The sequence below is a fragment of the Phodopus roborovskii genome, unplaced genomic scaffold (genome assembly GCF_943737965.1).
Source record: "Phodopus roborovskii unplaced genomic scaffold, PHOROB, whole genome shotgun sequence".
NCBI classification, from domain to species: domain Eukaryota; kingdom Metazoa; phylum Chordata; class Mammalia; order Rodentia; family Cricetidae; genus Phodopus; species Phodopus roborovskii.
The window spans coordinates 12,797,859-12,816,864 of NW_026126636.1; the positions used below are offsets into that span (position 1 = coordinate 12,797,859).

Sequence of the window (19,006 nt, forward strand, 5' to 3'; positions counted from 1 at the left end):
TGGTCATATATATTTAGTCTTAGCCTTTAAAGACATATTCAGAATATGAACGAAAAGTTTTCTGGGGTGGATATGGAAACAATACAGGGAGGGACAGGGGTGAGGGGGAGGTGCAGTGGAAATGTACCGTTCATCCTTTAGAACACCCATTGTAAGCGATAAAAGATTCTTCACCCCAAATATAAAATCACAGAGCGGTGAGAGACTTACTAGACACTACTTTGTATATATAAATTCATGGCTTTTATTTTTTAAGACTTTATTATGCATACAGTGTTGTCTTCATGTTGGCCTTCATGCCAGAAGAGGGCATCAGATCTCATTATAGGTAGTGGGGAGCCACCATGTGGTTGCTGGGAATTGAACTTAGAATCTCTGAGCCATCTCTCCAGCCCCTCATGGCTCTATTTGTTAAGAACAAACTCACATGATTGTTAATATAGCTTTGTTCAGTTTACAGTTTAGAAAAGGTTCGCTATTTATTGTGTCTCTGTTACTGGACACTGTTAACTCAGGGCCTTCTACATGCTAGGCAAGTGTTCTACTATGGAGCTACACCCCAACCCTCTGGCTTGAGTTTATATTAGGGCTTCTCCATCTCAGTACTATTAATATCTGGGACTAGAAGATTCTTTGAGGAGCTGCTCTGAGCACTTAAGTATGTTGAACAGTATCCTTGGCCTCCACCAGGATGCTTCCTTCAAGTTGCAGTGACAGAAATGACTCCAGATATTACCAAATGTCCTCTGAGGACAAATTATTGCAGATGGGTACCTCTGACTAACAGCAACCCTAGATATTTCAAGTGGTTTTCATAGGAGCTGTGACGCCTTTAGAGAATGTTGTAGAATTTTGATGCTTCTCTGTTAAATTATTGAAATGAAGATAGGAGCCATACATGCTATAATGATTGTGCAGTACAGAACTTAACCTGTGTGATATGTGAACTAGGATTCTGAGTTGAATTCACATAGAAACATACATTGCTTTGTACGTATATTTTGAATATAGGCAGTTTCCCACACATGCAATAGTATTTTGGTTTGTTCAAAAACTTTCATAAGCATTCAGTGCTACTCTGCAGAATCATCTTGGGCACAGTAATGTCCTTTATAGTATTTTTGTAGACTACAGTGTGCCTTGCCGCAGTCTGAAAGTTACAGGCTATTGATCTGGTGAAATTGGGCCCACATAAGGGCATGGCAAGATACCACATCGACGCAGTATATATCACTTATATATCACTTAGCCATCTTTTTTTTTTCTTCACACTATGCCGCTGCAGAGGTTTTATTACTAGTAAACTCATTTTAGCATAACGGAGAAAACATCTTAAGCTGTCTACTGTTGGTGGATATAGTGGCATATGGCCATGATCCTAGAATTAGGGAGGTAAAGGCAGAAGGACCAGGAAGTCAAGGTCATTCTTGAATACAAGGTGAGTTTGAGGCCAGTCTGGGCCACATGAGACTATCTCAGAGAAACAAAGAAAAAGTTTGTTGTTAAACAGGAACCGAGCTTGATACATTTGAAAACCACAAACCTTAAGGGCTTGGGAGGCACCACTTCCTTAAGAAGTAAGAGGTCATTATGCCATCTTTTCTTGCCTCCAATATGCTGTGTGGACTTATGGATGTACCTAGTAACTCCAGAGTTATCTCATTTCCTTCCTATGTAGATTCTCTGATGTCAAATAACAAAGAGTTGCCCATTGAAGGTTCTTCTACCCCAATAACATGCACAGGGTTTTTCTCCTGTATGATTTCATGAAGGTCAAACAAGGCCAGTGCCCTGCTTGCTTGTCCTGCCCTTGCCTGGGCCATGGGGATTTCTCTTGAATTTAAGTGTGGATTCTGAATGAGCTTTGAGCCTCGTCCACAGGGCTGTTCACGTCTTCGGCTTCGTCTATGTGGTTCTTCCTCTCTGTTGTGAGTTATCTGATGTCGGATGAGGTGAGAACTTTGAATGAAACATTTTCCACACTGATTACATTTAAAGGGTCTATCACTCCGTTGAGTCCTTTCTTCTTGACTTAAAGGTGGGTTACAGTTGAGGGTTTCTGTCCACTCATGCTTTGTTAAAGCTGATGTCTGCTCAAAGATCAGCCTCTGTTGGCACTCATAGGGTTTCTCACCAGCATGCTTCCGCTGATGCTGGGCCAGGGAGGAACTGTGCCTGAAGCCCTTCCCACAATGATTACACTCATACGGCCTCTCCTCAGTGTGAGTCCGCAGATGCAAGAAGAGGCAAGTGGTCCTAGAGAAGGATTTCCCACATACGCTACAGGTGTATGGCTTCTCCCCAGTGTGTGTCCTCTTGTGTCGTCCTAGGGATGAATTCTGATTGAAGGCTCTCCCGCAGTCCTGACACTCATAAGGTTTCTCTCCAGTATGAATTCTCCTATGGACTGTGAGGTGTGTACTGTGGCAAAAAGATTTGCCACATTCATCACATTTATAGGGCTTGTCTCCAGTGTGGATTCGCTCATGTTGAACAAGGGAGGAATTTTGGCTGAAGGCTTTCCCACATTCTTTGCACATATACGGTCTCTCTCCTGTATGAATTCTCTTGTGCACTGTCAGGTGTGCATTATGGTTAAATGACTTCCCACAATCAGTGCATTTATAGGGTTTATCTTGTACCTGAATTTTTGTGAGTTCTGTAATGGGCATAGTCTGATCAAAGTTTTTTTGACAGCTACTGTCATCAAAGGGCTGTGTTGCTGGAGAGTCTGTAGGTTGACTAACCAAGCTTGGGTTATGTTCTGAGTTTTGAACTTGTGAGCCATCAGTAAAGCCATGTTCCGTTCTAGAAATATTTGGTAATAGATCTGTGCTTACGCTAAGAACACAGGTCTCCTTAAGTCGAAGACTTCCATAGCTCTCACTCTGAGTTGGTATTTCTTTGGGACCTTCCAATTGCCCTAAGTTACTCTGGTTCTTCTTGAGTGGCTGCCTCTGGTAATCACTTTTCCAATCTATCCCTGTCATGGAATAACAAGAAATAGCCCTTTTGAATCCATCCCTTTCTGTAATGGGGGATGGTTCCTTCTCAGGGTGGCCCTGCTCCTTGAATGATGTGTGGTCTTTAGGTCCAAGAATCCAATCTGAGAGAAAAACAAGAACAAACAAACAAACAAACAAACAAAAAAAAAAACAAAAGCTCTGAGTAGTTAAGGGAAAACAAGGAGAGGGGCAGGTTCCCTATACCCTGGAGTTTTGCCACTAATTTAGGATCTTAATCTGCCCTGGTAAGTCCTGATTCCCCTTGACACCATCCTTGCCTTCAACAATATTCCCCTCCTGGGCCAGGCACTGGGAATGAATTTAATAAAAATGTACCAGTTTCTTGCAGGATTCTGTTTCAACCTATCACAAACCTAGTGTCCAAAAGTAACACTGCTTTCCATCTTCCAATACAAAGTCCTAAAATTCAGATGTCAGCAAGGCTGGTTTTTCCTAGAAGCTCCTCAGAAGAATCTAGGGGAGTCAGTAGTATAGCATCTTCAAATCTCTCTCTCAATGACCTATGCTTCTATCATCACACATCCTGTTCTTGCTGTGACCTTCTTGCTTCTTACAATTACTCTTTTGATTACATTGGGCCTACGTGATAGACAACTGATTTTAGGTTAGGAATTAGACTTCATTGAGGCCCATGCTTCACTTTGTTGCTCACCCTTAACATTAAAAAAATTTAAAAATTTTATATATTTATAAATATAAATAAATAACCATATATAAAATATGTAAGCATATACACTTATTTATTTATTTGTTTATGCATGTGCCTGAGTGTATGTGTGTGCAATATGAGTATGCAGGAGCCCACTGAAGTCAGAGAGGGCACTGGATTTCTGAACTGGAGTTATAGGTTGTTGTGAGTCAACTCTTGGGTATTAGGAACAGAGCTCAGGAACTCTGCAGGAGTAGTAAGGACTCTCAACTGTTGAGCCATCTTTCCAGCACTACCCTTAGCATTCTTGAGACCTCTTATCTGCTAAAGTCACACGTGAATGTGTTCATTCATTCACTATCCATCTTATCACACTAGTGTCCAGTCGGTGCCTAGAACTGACAGGTGCTAAAAATTCAACAATATCTCTCTCAGTGATATTGGAGGGACTCAAGGGAAAACCGAGAGCTTGGCCGCAGGAGAAGAGCTGGAGAAGCTGAGGATGGCTGGGCCCTGTGCTCTTTGCTGTCACTGCACAGCACACAGAGGGACTTTAAGAAATGTAGTGATTCCACACAAAATTATATATTTGAAGGCAATGTGCTCAGTATGTTATGTGGTTTATGGAAATGTTCTTCTACAAAACAGCACCATGAACACTAGACATACAAAGAAAATTAAGAAGCAGAAGAACAAACACCAAGAGCATACCATCTACATTTGTCCACTACTCTTCATAGCTCCAAAGTGGAAACAACCCAAATGCCCATCAACTGATGAATGAAAAAATGAAACAATATAGCTCAGTGGTAGAGTACTTGTCTAGCATGTATGAGGTCCTAGGTTCAATTCCCAGAATTACATCAAGCCAAAAAATAGTTATCTATTAAATGGAATATTCAGTCATAAAAAGGAATGAAGCGTGAATACACACAACATGTAGGGACTTTGAAATTGAAAACATTATGCTGTGACACAAATGTCACAAACTGAGTCTACTGATTAAGAAAGGTCCCAAACAAGCAAATCCACAGGCAATTCAGATGAATGGTTGTCAAGATCTAGGGAAGATGGGTGGTGACAGCTAGGGCCTGAATGCTTGTGTTCTAACATTTGCATGTTAAAGTTCTAATCCCTGCTCCAATGGTTTAGAAATGGGGCTTTGGGGAGTAGCAGGTCTTGAAGGCAGAGTCCTCATGGTAGATTAGTGTCCTCTACCCCTGCTTCCCTCTTCAGAGGAAAATGCAGCTATCTATAGAAGAGGCCTCCATCAGACACCAAATCAACGTGCAGCCTCCAGAACTGTAAGAAATAAAGCCCTTCTGTTTAAATCACCTAGACAGTGATGAAATGTTCTGGAAGTGGATACTGGTGATGCACAATCTGTGACTACATTCTGACACCACTGGATTCCACAGTAGGTGGTTTTTTTTCCTGTTTGTTTTGCTAAACTGGGTATCACATCCAGGGCTTCATGCATACAACTAAACTTTCATCTCTAATATTAAATGGGAAAGGTTTATGGTATATGACTCTTTTGTTACCCAAATCCCAGACAGATCTGTCCCCTTTTCCACCCTGGTTACCTCTCTGCTCACCATGACAATCATTTCTTCTCATTTATTTATTTATTTGTTTGTTTGTTTGTTTGTTTTTTCCAAGACAGGGTTTCTCCGTGTAGCCTTGGCTATTCTGGAACTCACTCTGTTGACCAGGCTGGCCTTGAACGCATAGAGATCCACCTGCCCCTGCCTCCCACACCCACACCCAGTGCCAATCGCTTCTGACGATAAACTGTGCTTTCCTCTCCTGGCCTCCATTCTCATTGACTTCACCTCTTTTCTCACTTTGTTACTATTCCTGCCAACATCCCATGCTCATTTGCTCACGCTTCTTTCTCTGACTGGAGCATGCATCACCAGAGTCTGCCTGCTTCAGTGTTACCTTCTAAAAGAGACATCCCTGTGTGTCCTGGGGGCACTGTCTACCCTATCCCTCTCAGGCATAGTTTTGCTTGTTTCATCCATCACCTCCTGACAGTGTTACTCATTTCTCAGATCCCAAGATGACTGAGGCTGTCTTATTTTCTGCTACACTCTTGGCATCAAAGGCTCCTGAACTGATACTATTAGATACAGGCTCAGGGCAAACCTCCGTCCCTTTGCTGCCAATGGGAAGGGGTTGAAGAAGACTAGGAGTAGAAGATTTCAGGCCACCACTGAGGGCTGAGCTGCTGGGCTGGAAGTATCAATGCTGAATTTACCTGGGGTCCCCACAGCTCCAGCCACCCCACACCTCAAACAACGAATCCTGCTGTTTCGGATGCCATAGTGTCTCCCGTGAGAAACGGTGGTGAGAAGAAGGGTCGAGACTATACACAGTTCATCAGGCGAGGTCAAATAACTATGGAAGGGAAACAGTAAGAAAGCAAGCAGATGCAGCAGGCAGAGGCTCACCTCCACTGCTCACATAGCCCACTAAATCACATGGCTGCACTGGGAAGGGGCCATTCTTTTCCTTTAAAACAAAGAAAAAGTACTGTCTTGTTGAGTGAAGTGTGTGTTAAGCTGAGCGATGGCCCCTCAAGGATAACCACATCCCAGTCCTCGGGCTCTGTAAATGTGTGATGTTACATGGCAAAGAGGATATTGAAGATATAATTAAGACTTTAAAAATTAAGAGATTTATGTTTCTGTATGTGAATGTATGAGTTACAGGTAGCTGGTGAGCTACTTGACATGGATACATGGATGTAGATTCAGTTTTTTTTTTTTTTTTTTTTTTTTTTTTTTTCAAGAGAAAGTGCTCTTAACTGGTGAGCCATCTCTTCAGGCCCAAATTAAGAATTTTAAAAGTGTGAAATTATCTTGGGAATTTTTGTTTTTGCTTTTCAAAATAGGGTTTTTCTGTGGAGCTTTAGAGCCTCACCTGGAACTCCATCTGTGGACCAGGCTGGAATGGAATTCACAGAGATCTGCTTGCCCCTGTCTCCTAAGTGCTTGGGCTAAAGGAATGTGCCACCACTGCCTGGCTTATTTTGGGATTCTAAATATCATCAGGAGGCTCCATATAGGAAAGGCAAGTGAGCCAGACACGAACATTCGAGGACGGAATGGGTGATGTGCTCTGAGGAAGGCCTCATGGGCCATGGTGTCTGGGCAGCCTCTAGACACCAGGAGAGAATAGAAATGGAACCTCCTCCGCAACCAAGAGTGAGGGTCACGCGGCATCAGAAGTAACTGTGTTTCTCTGCAGCCTGCGATGACACCAGAAGCGTGTGAGCGGGTTTCTGCAGACTGCTGCCATATCATACTCATTCCAGCTGTCAGCACACCAGTGCATCAGCCCCATCTAATTATGGAACTTTCTTTCCCATTCTCCCCAGTAAACAGGACCAGGATAAGGCAAGTTATCCAGTCCCGACCAAAGACTTTTGAGACAAAGAGAAAGATTTCCCTTCCTTCTCACTTGGAGCATAGATGTGATGGCTGGAGCTGCTGCAGTCACACGGTGACCCTAAGCAACACAGAACCATCAGCCCTAGCATATCTCTAAGATGCCCAGCCGGCACCAGCACCAGCACCAGCAAAGTCAGGGGTCCCGCTTTTTAAAAATAATATTTTCTTTTTCTTCTGAACTTCTCATAACTTTAATCATAACTTTAAGAGTTTTTGTTTTGTTTTGTTTTGAAGGCCAGGAGATATTCATACATACATCATACATACATCCCTAGCTTGCCTGATTCTCATTATGTAGACCAGGCTGGTAACAGACTAGCAGAAGGGTAAGAGGAACAGGCTTATAGAATCTAACACGCATGAACTGAAAGCAACACCGAGATGAAACCAGGAAGAGGATGCTGGGAAGGCTGATGAGACAGGAAGAGAAGGAAGTGGCCTGGAAAGGACGGTGGAGTAGAAACGCAAGCAAGGCAGGCCCCTCCCTGCTGGAGAGGAAGAACGGCTTTTGTGAGCACAGGAGAGGCCACGCGGGACCCTTCAGAGCGCCTTCCAGAGACACACGACATTTGCTCACAGGCTGGCCAGTGGGAGTATCAGGTTCCCACCATCCTAATTAAAGAAAAGTTCACTGCTCTGCTGTCACGGCTTATTTCAAGCGCCAGAATCGGTATGTATGAGGCAGAGGGTGGCCCCAGGGGAAACCCCATCACCCTCTCTGGAGACAACAGTCCTCATGCGCTATCATCTACTGCTGGGAGAACTGAGCACATTCTGCCTGACTCCACAGACTGAAGAGCCGGAAGCTCATGCCTGGTTCCTTCTAGTTGTTGGGGGCCGAATGCCCCTTTCACAGGGGTCCCCTAAGACCACTGGGAATATCAGATATTTACATTGCAATCTATAAAAGTGGCAAATTGCAGTTATGACGTAGCAGTGGAAATAATTTTAGGGCTGGGGGTCACCACAACAAGAGGTGTTAAAGGGTCACAGCATTAGGAAGGTTGAGAATCACCGCTCTAGACTTTGCCCCCCTGAAGCCTTTTCCTTTCCTTCACAGGTTTTGCTCTGTGTCTTTGGCTGCAATCAGTCAGAGCTGTGAATATGGTGATGCTAAGTCCTCTGAGCCTCCTAAGAAAGGGATGGTTCTGAGGGTCCTGGAATATCATTCTTTCCATAAGTGCGTCTCCAGTGGCCTCCTGGGATCTCTCCAGTAGGGGCACCCACTTGGTGGGGTTCTTACCTGGATGGCAGGCCTGGGTGCCTCCCTTCTCTGTCACCCAGAGCTCAGCACCTTGCTCCAGCTGGGAGATAACTGCAGGTTTGGGAAGATCAGGACCTGGAAATAGGAAAAGACCTAGGAGGTCAGAGGCTGCTCTGGGACAAACAAGCTCAGGCTGCAGCTCAGGCTCTTGACCATCAGGACACGTGGGCACCTTCCAATCACAAGGGCTTTGCTTGGTGACAGACAGGGCAATCTCCCAATATGTGTATCCTTCAGGAAATGAGGACTCAAGGTTAAGTTAGAGTCCCATACCAGAGGCCTACAACTGTAACTCAGTCTGAGAAGTGGGGCCTTACCCACAGAGAGAAGGTGTCCAAAGGTCTCCAGCATCACATCCCGATACAGAGTCCTCTGGGTAGGGTCCAACTGTCCCCACTCCTCTTGGGTAAAGTTCACAGCCACATCTCGGAAAGTCACTGGCTCCTGAAACATCATACGTATTCACAGTTAGTCAGACCATCTACCTCTGTGGGAGAGGAAGGATGGGAGAAAACAGGCAGGCAGGGACTCAGAAAATGTACCCTCTGTGCGATGTACCTCAGGTCTCACTGGGAGCCTACGGGTCACTATAGGCAGGTATGGGTTACCATGACAACACATGAGAGCTCTCGGCAACAAAGACAGCTACAGCTGACCAGAGCTGGTTAGACCACTGACATGCAGGTTTATGAACTAAAGAAATGGTTATTGGGTTTTTGGTTTTGTGACTATGTTTGTAAGTGTAGTGAGATATTTACTTTGCCTCCTTCTGTGGCACTGACCACGCCCATTGGGGGTGGAGCCATGGGCGGAAGTGACCCATGGAAGGAGGTCGGAGGAAGAGCCAGGGAATGCTCTCTTGCTGGCAGGACTCGGACAGGAGAGCATCCGGTGGAACTTGCTGGTGTGCATCTGTCTAGGTTGTAAGTTATTTCTCCCTGAATAAACATCTATTTGGCCTATTTGTTTATCCTGATCCTTATTTAACCGCAATATGTAAGTGAGTAGTAGTTGTGAATGTAAGTGTGTAGAGGTCAGAGGACAGCCTCGGGTGATCAGATCTTTGTCCTCCACACATACTTTTACTGATGGCCAGGCCGTGTTAGTATTATCTGATCATCAAGTCTCATCTCCACCCCACTTTATTTATTTATTTATTTATTTATTTATTTATTTATTTGGAGACAAGGTTTCTCTCTGTAGTCCAGGCTGGCCTCGAACTCCCAGAAATCCACCTGCCTCTGCCTCCCGAGTGCTGGGACTAAAGGTGTGTGCCACCACTCTCTGGCCTCCACCCCACTTTTTTTAACCCACTATTTTAGCTTAGCTCTCAACATTCTATCCCATGTCCAAGTGGTTCTTTCTAGCCCTGTACCAGTTCTTCTCAACACCTTCCCTCTCCTTTCCACTGTCATGTTTGTGAAGCATGTGTGTGTAGGTACACATGAGGGAGAGTATGTCCAAATATGTGCACGCATGGAGGCCCAGTGCTGATGCTGGGAATCATGGTTCTACCGCCTTATTCACCGAGCAGGTCTCTCAATTGAATCAGAGCTTACCGCTCTTGATAAGTCTCCATAGCCAGCTTGCTTTGGGGATGCCCTGCCAGCCTTCTGCGACTGCAGTTATTGGTGAGCCCACTCAGCATTTATATGGTTTCTGGGGATATGAACTATACTCCTCACACTTGTGCAGCAAGCACTTTGACCAGTGACCTCCCTAGGCCCCTTAACACTTAAAATACAATCTAATCTCACCCCCCCCCCACACACACAGGATTTTAAGCACCCCAGATTTGCCTCAGACATAGCCAAAGATGACCCTGATCCTCCTGCTTTTGCCTCCCAAGTGCTGGGTGTGTGCACTACGACACCCACTGTTTTGTTTTGTAAAGTGGTGTCAGGACTTCACACTAGGCAAGCACTCTTTCCACTGAGCTATATCTCCAGACCCCAAACACTTGTCATTTTTTTTTTTTTTTTGTTTTTAATTTTAAGTTTTATGTGTATTGCTGCTTGCCTGCATGTACGTCTGTGTGAAGGTGTCAGATGTCCTGGAAGTAGAGTTAAAGTCAGTTGTGAGCTGCCATGTGGGTGCTGGGAATTGAACCTAGGTTCTCTGGAAGAGCAACCAGTGCTCTTAACCGCTGAGCCCATCTGTCCAACCCTTCTTGTCATCTTTCAATAAAGGATGACTAGTCCCCCAAGGATATCCAGGTCTTTGCTCCTGAAACGTATGGATATTGTGACAGTGATATGTACTTTGCAGATGTGATAGACACCAACATAGGCAGATGTCCTGTGTTATACGCATGAATCCTAAATGCAATCACACATTTAGGAGATTGGCATGCGACTGGAGAAACCAGAAGACAATGTGATCATTAAACAAGATGCTACATTGCTGCTCTGATGCTAGACAAAAGACCACAAGGCTGTAGCTCTTACAGCTGGAAAAGTCAAATCAACAGATATCCTCCCCTAGAAAGTTGGTAGAAGTGCGGCTCTGCTCAGTGGTGCTCATTTCTGCCTAGAATGTGTCTTTTCTTTTGAGACAGGGTCAAGCCTGATCTTGAATTTATCGTCTTCCTGCCTCAGCCTCTGGGCTTATAAGCAAATGCCACCATGTTTGGCTTAGAATGCACATTGTCTTTAGCCACAAAGTTTGTAGTGACTTGTAACAGCCACAAGAAACTAATGTACTGGACCTCAAAGGCCTCTACCTGTGGAGGCTAGCTTCTAAAATGGCCCCTCAGTGACATCCTGACTTGCATGCAGCCATGTTGACTTGTATAAATGATAGGAGACTGTGGAAATGACAGTGTAAAGTCTGAGCGGAGATCATAACACAGTCTCTACCTTGCCATCTTCTGGATCACCACTCTACAGGGAACCACACATTACGTTGTAAGACCTAAGTGCTCCCACATCGAGGCCTCCTGCTAACAGCCATATGAACCAACCATCTTGAAGGTAGGTCTTTCAGGCTCTGTCAGGTCTCAAGTAATAATCGTTGGGCTGCCATCTTGACTATAACTTTAAGAGCCTAGGGAAGACCCATGAGCTAAGTTACTCTTGGATTCTTACATATCAGAAACCATGAAGTAGTATTTATTTCAGGTCACTACATTTTGTGTGTGCTATTTGTTACACCACAACAGGTTAAACACACTTCTAATATCTTTTGCATGGCTTATTCTCTGACAAACTGCCAGCCTAATGACGGCAACCTTAGGCCTGCCTGGGGCTGGAGAATCCACCTTCACCATGGCTCAATCATTTATGGCTGTTGACAGGCCTCAGTTCTCAGTTCTACACAATGGTCACATTTCACAGAAAACTCAAATAACACGAAGCTGATAACCTGCAATCTAAGACTGCCAATAAGGGCATTTTGCACACCAAATGTAAAGTAATGAGCACCTTCCCTAAGCAAACCAATAACCCCACTCACAAGTACATAATTCCGAAGTTGCAGAACTTACATATGAACTGTTTTCTAGGCGGACTATGGAGAACAGAATAAGCAGCCAGTTTGTCTACAAAGTGCTGGAACTTTGATGACCAGAAACTTGGCCAACACTGACATCTCTACCTACCAGTTTCCCCACAGCCCCGCAGGGGGTGATCCTTGGTAGCTACTCTTATTTTACTAACTTGGTGCCCGTGTCCCACGAAGTTATGCCTTACTTGCAAAATAGGGGCTTCATGGTGCGGAGATTCCTCTAAAAGTCTGTTGATTCTATGCTTTAGGACCTGTCCTGAGGACCATACCCGCAATGTGGGTGCTTTGTAACTCTAGCCACTCACTCACCTGTCATCAAACCATCTCTGGATGGGTTTGAAGGTGATGGCCGGAGTCGGGGTGAACCCCTGAGCGGGGGTCTCTCCTGTTCCCTGGGAAACGGCCACCCCCCTCCTCCCACCCCACAGCAGGGAGACAGGAGGTTGAAGCATGCAAACTGGAGCCGGGGGTGGGGGTGGGAGCTGGGCTCGGCGGTTGAGCCATCGCGTTGGCTTCCCCTGTGGAAAAAGCGCCGCGGGTTACAGGCCAGTCTGTGCGGGAAGCGGGCCCGGAGTCCCCTCCGTCGTTAACGTTACCTTAAGTTGTGTTGCATGCGGCCGCGAGGCCATCGCCACTGTTGTCGCTTGGTTCTGCAGATCCATCCCGGGCGAACAGGTCCGCAACAGACGTCCGAGGCAACCCCTAATCTAAAGCGCAGCCCCGTCGTAGGGACCACCCTACCAGCCTCCCGCTGGACAATGGCGGCAGCGCCAGGGACGTCGAGACTACAACTCCCAGAAGGCCACGCGTTGAGACGCAGACTGGACCAATAGGAGCTACCGCTAGCCCAACGTTGACCAATGGGGAAGTCCTGGCCTCTGTTGTAAGGGAGCTGTTGGCTGAGGAGCCGGTCTGGGTACCCGCAGAGCTCCGCTTCCATCCCGTTACCTATTACTGCTGCCGGCATCCCTCACTCCGGGCTACCCTGAAAGTCTTCCTCCCACCCCGATGGCCGAGTTTAGGGAACATATGCTCCTGAGCAGTGAGGGGGACGCGCGGCAGAAGGCCTTCCTCTTAGAGTTGGTCGATCTGAGCTACTGCTGGGATCACATGCACAGGAGACACGGGGATGTCTGACATTTACCTGAAGCACAATTTCATGAACATTTAAGAGCTTTCCTAATGTGATAAATGGTCTTTGAAGGCCCAATGACTGGATAGGGGAAAACGACTCTTCCCAGATTTCGTTTCTCCAGGTAAGAACGAACATCAACCGTTTAAAGGTGCAGTTGTTACAGCTCGGATGGAAAGATAGCCCGGCAATCGGGAGCCAAGGAACACTAGAGTCACACCATGCAACAAACTTCCCACAGATTTATTGGGAGAGTGGCTGCCTCTGCTCAGGCGAGAAACGGCAGAGAACTAAGCAGAAGGCAGGATTTATATAGTTTCTTGCGGGGGTTGGGGAGGGGGAGTGTGTGTGTGTGTGTGTGTGTGTGTGTGTGTGTAATCTTTCAGGGTGAAGCTTTCCAGGGTGGGGATCGGATTTCAAGTCCAGAGCGTGGGCTTTTGCTCTATAGGGCAGGGTTCGGATCCAGCCGTTAGGGCAATGTTCTTTGGGTGGTAGATGGAGGTCCTCAGGGGAGGGGCCTGGCCACTAGTGTGCCTTGAGGGGTTTACAAAAAGTACATCCGTAATGCCAGCGTTGAAGAGATGGAGGCACTGGGATTCAGGAATTCATGCTTGGCTGCACAGCTTGTTGAAGGCTACACTCCGAGGGCCAGGAGAGGCGGTGCATACCTCTAAGATGCTGGCTGAACACCGTGAGTTTGAGGCTACCCTTGTCTCCATAGTGAGTTCCTTTGTCTACATTGTGTCAGGCAATTAGAACCGCATAGAGACCATATCTGAAAACAAAAACAAACAAACAAACAAACAAACAAACACCCCAACCAACCAATCAACTTAAAAAGGGGGGGGGTGTTACTTGTTAGTCCTCACCAGGCTAATGATGACAGAAATTAAGCTACACCCTTAAAAATACAGAGAACACCAGGTATGGAATAGCATCTCCTCCTCCACTCCCCCCAGTACTGACTATTGAACTTAGATCTTCACGAATGAGAGGCAAGTGATCTATTATGGAGTGACAATTCCCAGGAGACAGCGTTTCCTGAATCCCTCACTTCTCCATCTCTCCCTCCCTCCCTCAGCCCAGGACTCTCCTTTGTTCTCTGCTGTCATTCCCCACCCCCCCAAACCAGTCTCCATATGTGTGGGTCTCACAATGACAGTAGTATGGCAGATAGTGCTCAGGGCATTTCCCTTCTTGGCCTCTTTTCCAAAGAAATTGAAAACAAGAGCTCACAGAAACAAAAAGAAGTAAGATAATTTTATTTGGAGCAAAGTGATATTATAGATTGTGTAGGATGCGCTAGTCAAGATTGACTGTGGGTCTTGTGAGTGAAGATTCTCAGCATCCAGGTAATATCAGGGCTTCCTTTTGTGGGGCTCAAGAGGAGGGGTGCTGGTTACTAGGGATGTAGTTTGGGTGGTTCTCTTCTTTGACAGATTAGATCATACATTGATTTTCCTCTATGTGCATGTCCCTTCTATAATGCATCTGATTTTAATCATATGTGTGCCCAGCTATGCATAGGCATGAAGTGGTAAATAGGAGGTCCTCCCTTTTTGTACATGCATCCAAAACTAGTTCAGGCCAAATTTGCTCTTCCATTTTTCATACACAGATATGTTGAGACATATAGAACCTTTAGTTACTCCTTGGAACTCGACTATTTTTGTAATTCATAAAAGGGTAATGAATATTTTTTTTGAGACAGGGTTTCTCCATGTAGCTCTCTCTGGGTGTCCTGGAACTCACTCTATACCAGGTTGGCCTCAAACTCAGAGATCAGCTTGCCTCTGCCTCCCAGAGTGCTGGGATTAAAGGCATGCACCACCAGTGCATGGTTCAAAGAATAAATTTTAACTGTTTCATGATCTCAGGACCATAAACATGACTATGGAACAATGAAAGCCCTTCAGCCAGGGCCACCTGTTCCTACTATGATTCCTCAAGAACATTACATTATTATGATTAACTTAAAAGACTGCTTTTGCTCTATTCTTTTAATACCGATAATAAGTACATTGACCCAATACAGTGGAAAGTTTGATCATATGTGAATATTATTACACAGAGCACTTAAGCTGGGGCTGATGCAATACCCTGAAGTATTGGTCATTCGTGTTATATGGATGACATTCTCCCCTCCCACTCAGTACATGAATAAGTGCTTGATTTTCATGGTAAATAACCTAAAAGAGCAAAATTTAAACACAGCTCCAGATAAAATACAAAGCAATCACCTTTTAATTCATTAGAGTACATACAAACAAAAACAAATTTGCCATCATCCTCTTAGCTTAAAACTTCCCAAACAATGTTCTCTCAGCTACTTGGAAAAAACCTGAGGTTATGTTAGATGGCCCAATTCTACTAAAGATGTGATTCTGCTCTCTGAAGACTGCTGGTTAAACTCTATAAAAAACCATAACACTCGAAGCAGAGCAAATTATTAGTTTATTAAATAATGTTTCTGTTAAAGTTGTAGCTCATAGAATTAATCCTGTACTTCCTCATCAATTATTTACTCTTCCTCCTTATCACCTACAGGAATTACATATCAACAAGGTAATGGCATTATAGAAATCTATGCATGTCATAATTTGCTGCATTGATCCATAACTCCTTATTTACAAGAAATTATATACTTGATAATGATGGGAGTCAAATTCAAGTTGTCAGGCTTGGCAGCAAACACCTCTGCCTATCAAGAGATCCATGTGCCCCATATATATTTTGAGATAGGGTCTTGTCTGAGTCTGCTCTAATGAGTCACCTAGGATAACTGAGAAGGGGCATGAGGACTGAGAAAAACAAAGAATAGGGTCAGGAGGACTTCCCAGTCAATACTGAACATTTCAGATCCTGCTTATATACAGACTAAATGCAAAGAGAAGAACAAAGAGCAGCATAGTTAGTTGACCAGATCCCTGCTCTGTCCTTGAATCAAGGACAGGGAAGCAAGCAGCTTCATTTTCTATCTCGATGTGCCTTCAGCTGGCATTCAACAGCCTGTGTTTTAGTAAGATAATGTGTTCTTTCCCATGGGATTAATCAGAACATTCTCATAGTTCTCAAAGAGACTGAAACAAGTGAGCTTGAACTCTAATGACTTTTAAGTCAGAATAGACTCCAGATGAAACTGAGTCATTTAGCCCACAATGGCCGTGATGACTATTTTTGACTGTCAACTTGACTACATCTAGAATGAACTAAAACCCAAATGACTGGGTTTTAGCAAAACTAAAACAAGAAAACATGGGTTCTGAAGGTCAACACCAGGAAAGCACTTTGCTGACTAAATCATCTCTCCAGCTCCTCAATTTTTGATTAAATTAGTGGGTTATATTAAAAATAGTTATGTATAATCACTGGTCACCAACCTCCCTATGCAGGGTTTTTGTTAATTTGAGTGTTCTGTATGAAAATATCTTCCATACTACCATAATTTCTGATTTGGTTTGTCATCTGATTAAAAGCATTACCTGAAGGCTATAGCTCCATAATGGATGTCCTAACTCTGTCAGTTCCTAGTTAAAGCTTTTTATAGGGACCATACTTATAGCTTCTCTAGTCACTTTTACTGCTTGTAAAACTGAAGGTTCTGAGTTTTCCTGATAGTGATTCCTATAAAGTAGTATGAAGCATGAGCTTGGTGGTAATATGGATTCAACATACATTCCAGATGTTTGTTTGTTTCTCTTAATTAATAATAGTTTATTGTTCATTAATTTTCTCATGTTGAATAAGGGATGTATTATAGTTGAAAGTTTCCTCTAATAATTTTTTACATTGATAAGACTTCTCTTTAGTATTAATTCTCTTATGCTTTGTAAGTTGACACTGTTGAATAAAGGCCTTTCCATAATGGTTACATTCTTAATTTCTCTGCAGTGTGCATTCTTACAAGAATGCCAACAATGAACATTGCTGAAGTCTTTCCCAGAGTCATATATAATAGGTTTTTCTCTGGCATGTGTTCTCTTGTGCTCAATGTGGTGTGACCACCAACTGAAGGCTTTAACATACATGTTACACTGATAAGTCTTCTTTCCCATGTATGTTCTCTGATGAACAATGGGAGGAAACCCTGATTGGAAGTCTTCCCAGTTGAGTGGTTGTGGTACTTGGGAGGCAGAGGCAGGCAGATATCTGACTTGAGGCCAGACTGGTCTACAGAGCAAGTTCTAGGACAGCTAAGGATACACAAAGAAACCCCGTCTTAAAAACAATGACAACAACAACAACAAAAAACCCTTCCTATAGTGACTTCAGCCATAGTGCTTTACTCTAGTATGTGTTTGATGATGTCTAACAAGCTGAGGTTGATGCAGAATTTCCCACAGCCATAGCATTTATATGATTTTCTTTCAAAATGAGTTCTTTAGTTGGATTGAAGGTGAAAGCACTTAATGAAGGCTTTTTTTTTTTCACACTAAGTACATTCCAATAGTTTCTTTCCAGTGTGATTTCTCTCATGTACAATAAGGTAAGAGCTCCCTGGGAAGATTTTACCAGAGTGAGTATATTTTTTTTCAAGATAGAGTTTCTTTGTGTAGTCTAGGCTGTCCTGAAACTCACTCTGTGGACTAGAGTGGCCTCAAACTCACAGAGATCCATCTGCCTCTGCCTCCCAATTTCTGGGATTATCCCATGTGTTACCACCACCTAGCTTACTTAGTGAATGCATTTTTAAGACTGACTTCTTCATTGTATGAATTCACAAACTCCTAATGAGTTGAGTGCTTCAAATGAAGGACTTAACCATTGAGCCATCTCTCCAGCCCTTCAAATGAAGGACTTTTTTTCAAATTAAAATTTAAAATTTATTTTACATAACAACCACAACTTCTCCTCCTTCCTCTCTTCCCATTCCCTCCCCCACCTTCTTTCTACCACTCCTCAGAAAGGGTAAGGCCTCCCATGGGAGTTAACAGAGCATGGCATATCAAGTTGAGGCAGGACCAAGCTCTTCCCCACTGCATCAAGGTTGAGTGAGACATTCCTACAGAGGGAATATGTTCTGAAAAGCCAGCTCATGCACCAGGGATGGATCCTAGTTCCACTACTAGGGTCCTCACAGACAGGTCAATCTACACAACTGTCACCCACATGCAGAAGGTCTAGGTTGCTCCCATGCAGGCTCCCTAGCTGTTGTCTAGAGTCCCTGAGCCCCCATGAGCTCAGGTCAGCTGTTTCTGTGGGTTTCCCCATCATTGTCTTGAGCCCCCTTGCTCATATAATCCCTCGCCCCTCTCTTCAACTGGACTCCTGGAGCTCTATCCCATGCTTGGCTGTGGATCTCTGCATCTCCTTCCATCAGTTACTGGGTGAAATTTCTATGATGTCACCAATCTGCAGGAGGAGGCCAGTTCAGCATGCTCTCCACTATTGTTAGGAATCTTAGCTGGGGTCATCTTTGTGGATTTCTGGGAGTTTCCCTGGTGCCAGGTTTCTCCCTAGCCCCACAATGGTCTCCTCTATAAAGATATCTCTTTCATTTTTTCTCCCTCTCAGTTCCTCCTCCAATTGAGCCATCCTGATACCTTATGTTCCCATCTCCCATCCTCTCTTTTCCCCTATTTTATACAGTAGTTCTCATCTATTTCCCCTTCCCAGAGCAATCCATGCATCCCTCTTAGGGTCCTCCTTGTTACCTAGCTAAGTGAAGGGCTTTTTGTATTGGTTACACTCATATTGATTCTCTTTGTGTTTCATTTCATATGTAATGAAGTCAGAACTTAGGCTGTTTTCTTAACTTTTATTTTTATGTGTATGGTTGTTTTACTTATATGTATGTCTGTGTACCATGTGTGTCCCTGGTGCCCTTGGGACTGTAGCTTCAGATGATTGTGAGCTCCCATGTGGAATCTGGGAATTGAATTCAGGTCCTCTGGAAAAGCAGCCTGTGTTCTTAATCACTAAGCCATCTCTCTAGCCCTAAAGGGCTTTCCATAGTGAGCACACTTAAAAGTT

The 19,006-nt window shown here is 44.3% G+C and overlaps 1 protein-coding gene across 1 annotated transcript; it reads right to left on the minus strand.

The window, feature by feature from the left end:
* Window positions 1-1,651: 1,651 nt before the first annotated feature.
* Znf8 (zinc finger protein 8) lies at window positions 1,652-12,788 on the minus strand. Its single transcript, XM_051207807.1, has 4 exons — window positions 12,498-12,788; window positions 8,715-8,841; window positions 8,377-8,472; window positions 1,652-3,106 (listed from the first exon to the last, which is right to left on the minus strand). The coding sequence occupies exons 1-4, from the start codon at window positions 12,561-12,563 to the stop codon at window positions 1,671-1,673; spliced, it is 1,725 nt and encodes a 574-aa protein (XP_051063764.1). The 5' UTR covers window positions 12,564-12,788; the 3' UTR covers window positions 1,652-1,670.
* Window positions 12,789-19,006: the final 6,218 nt, after the last annotated feature.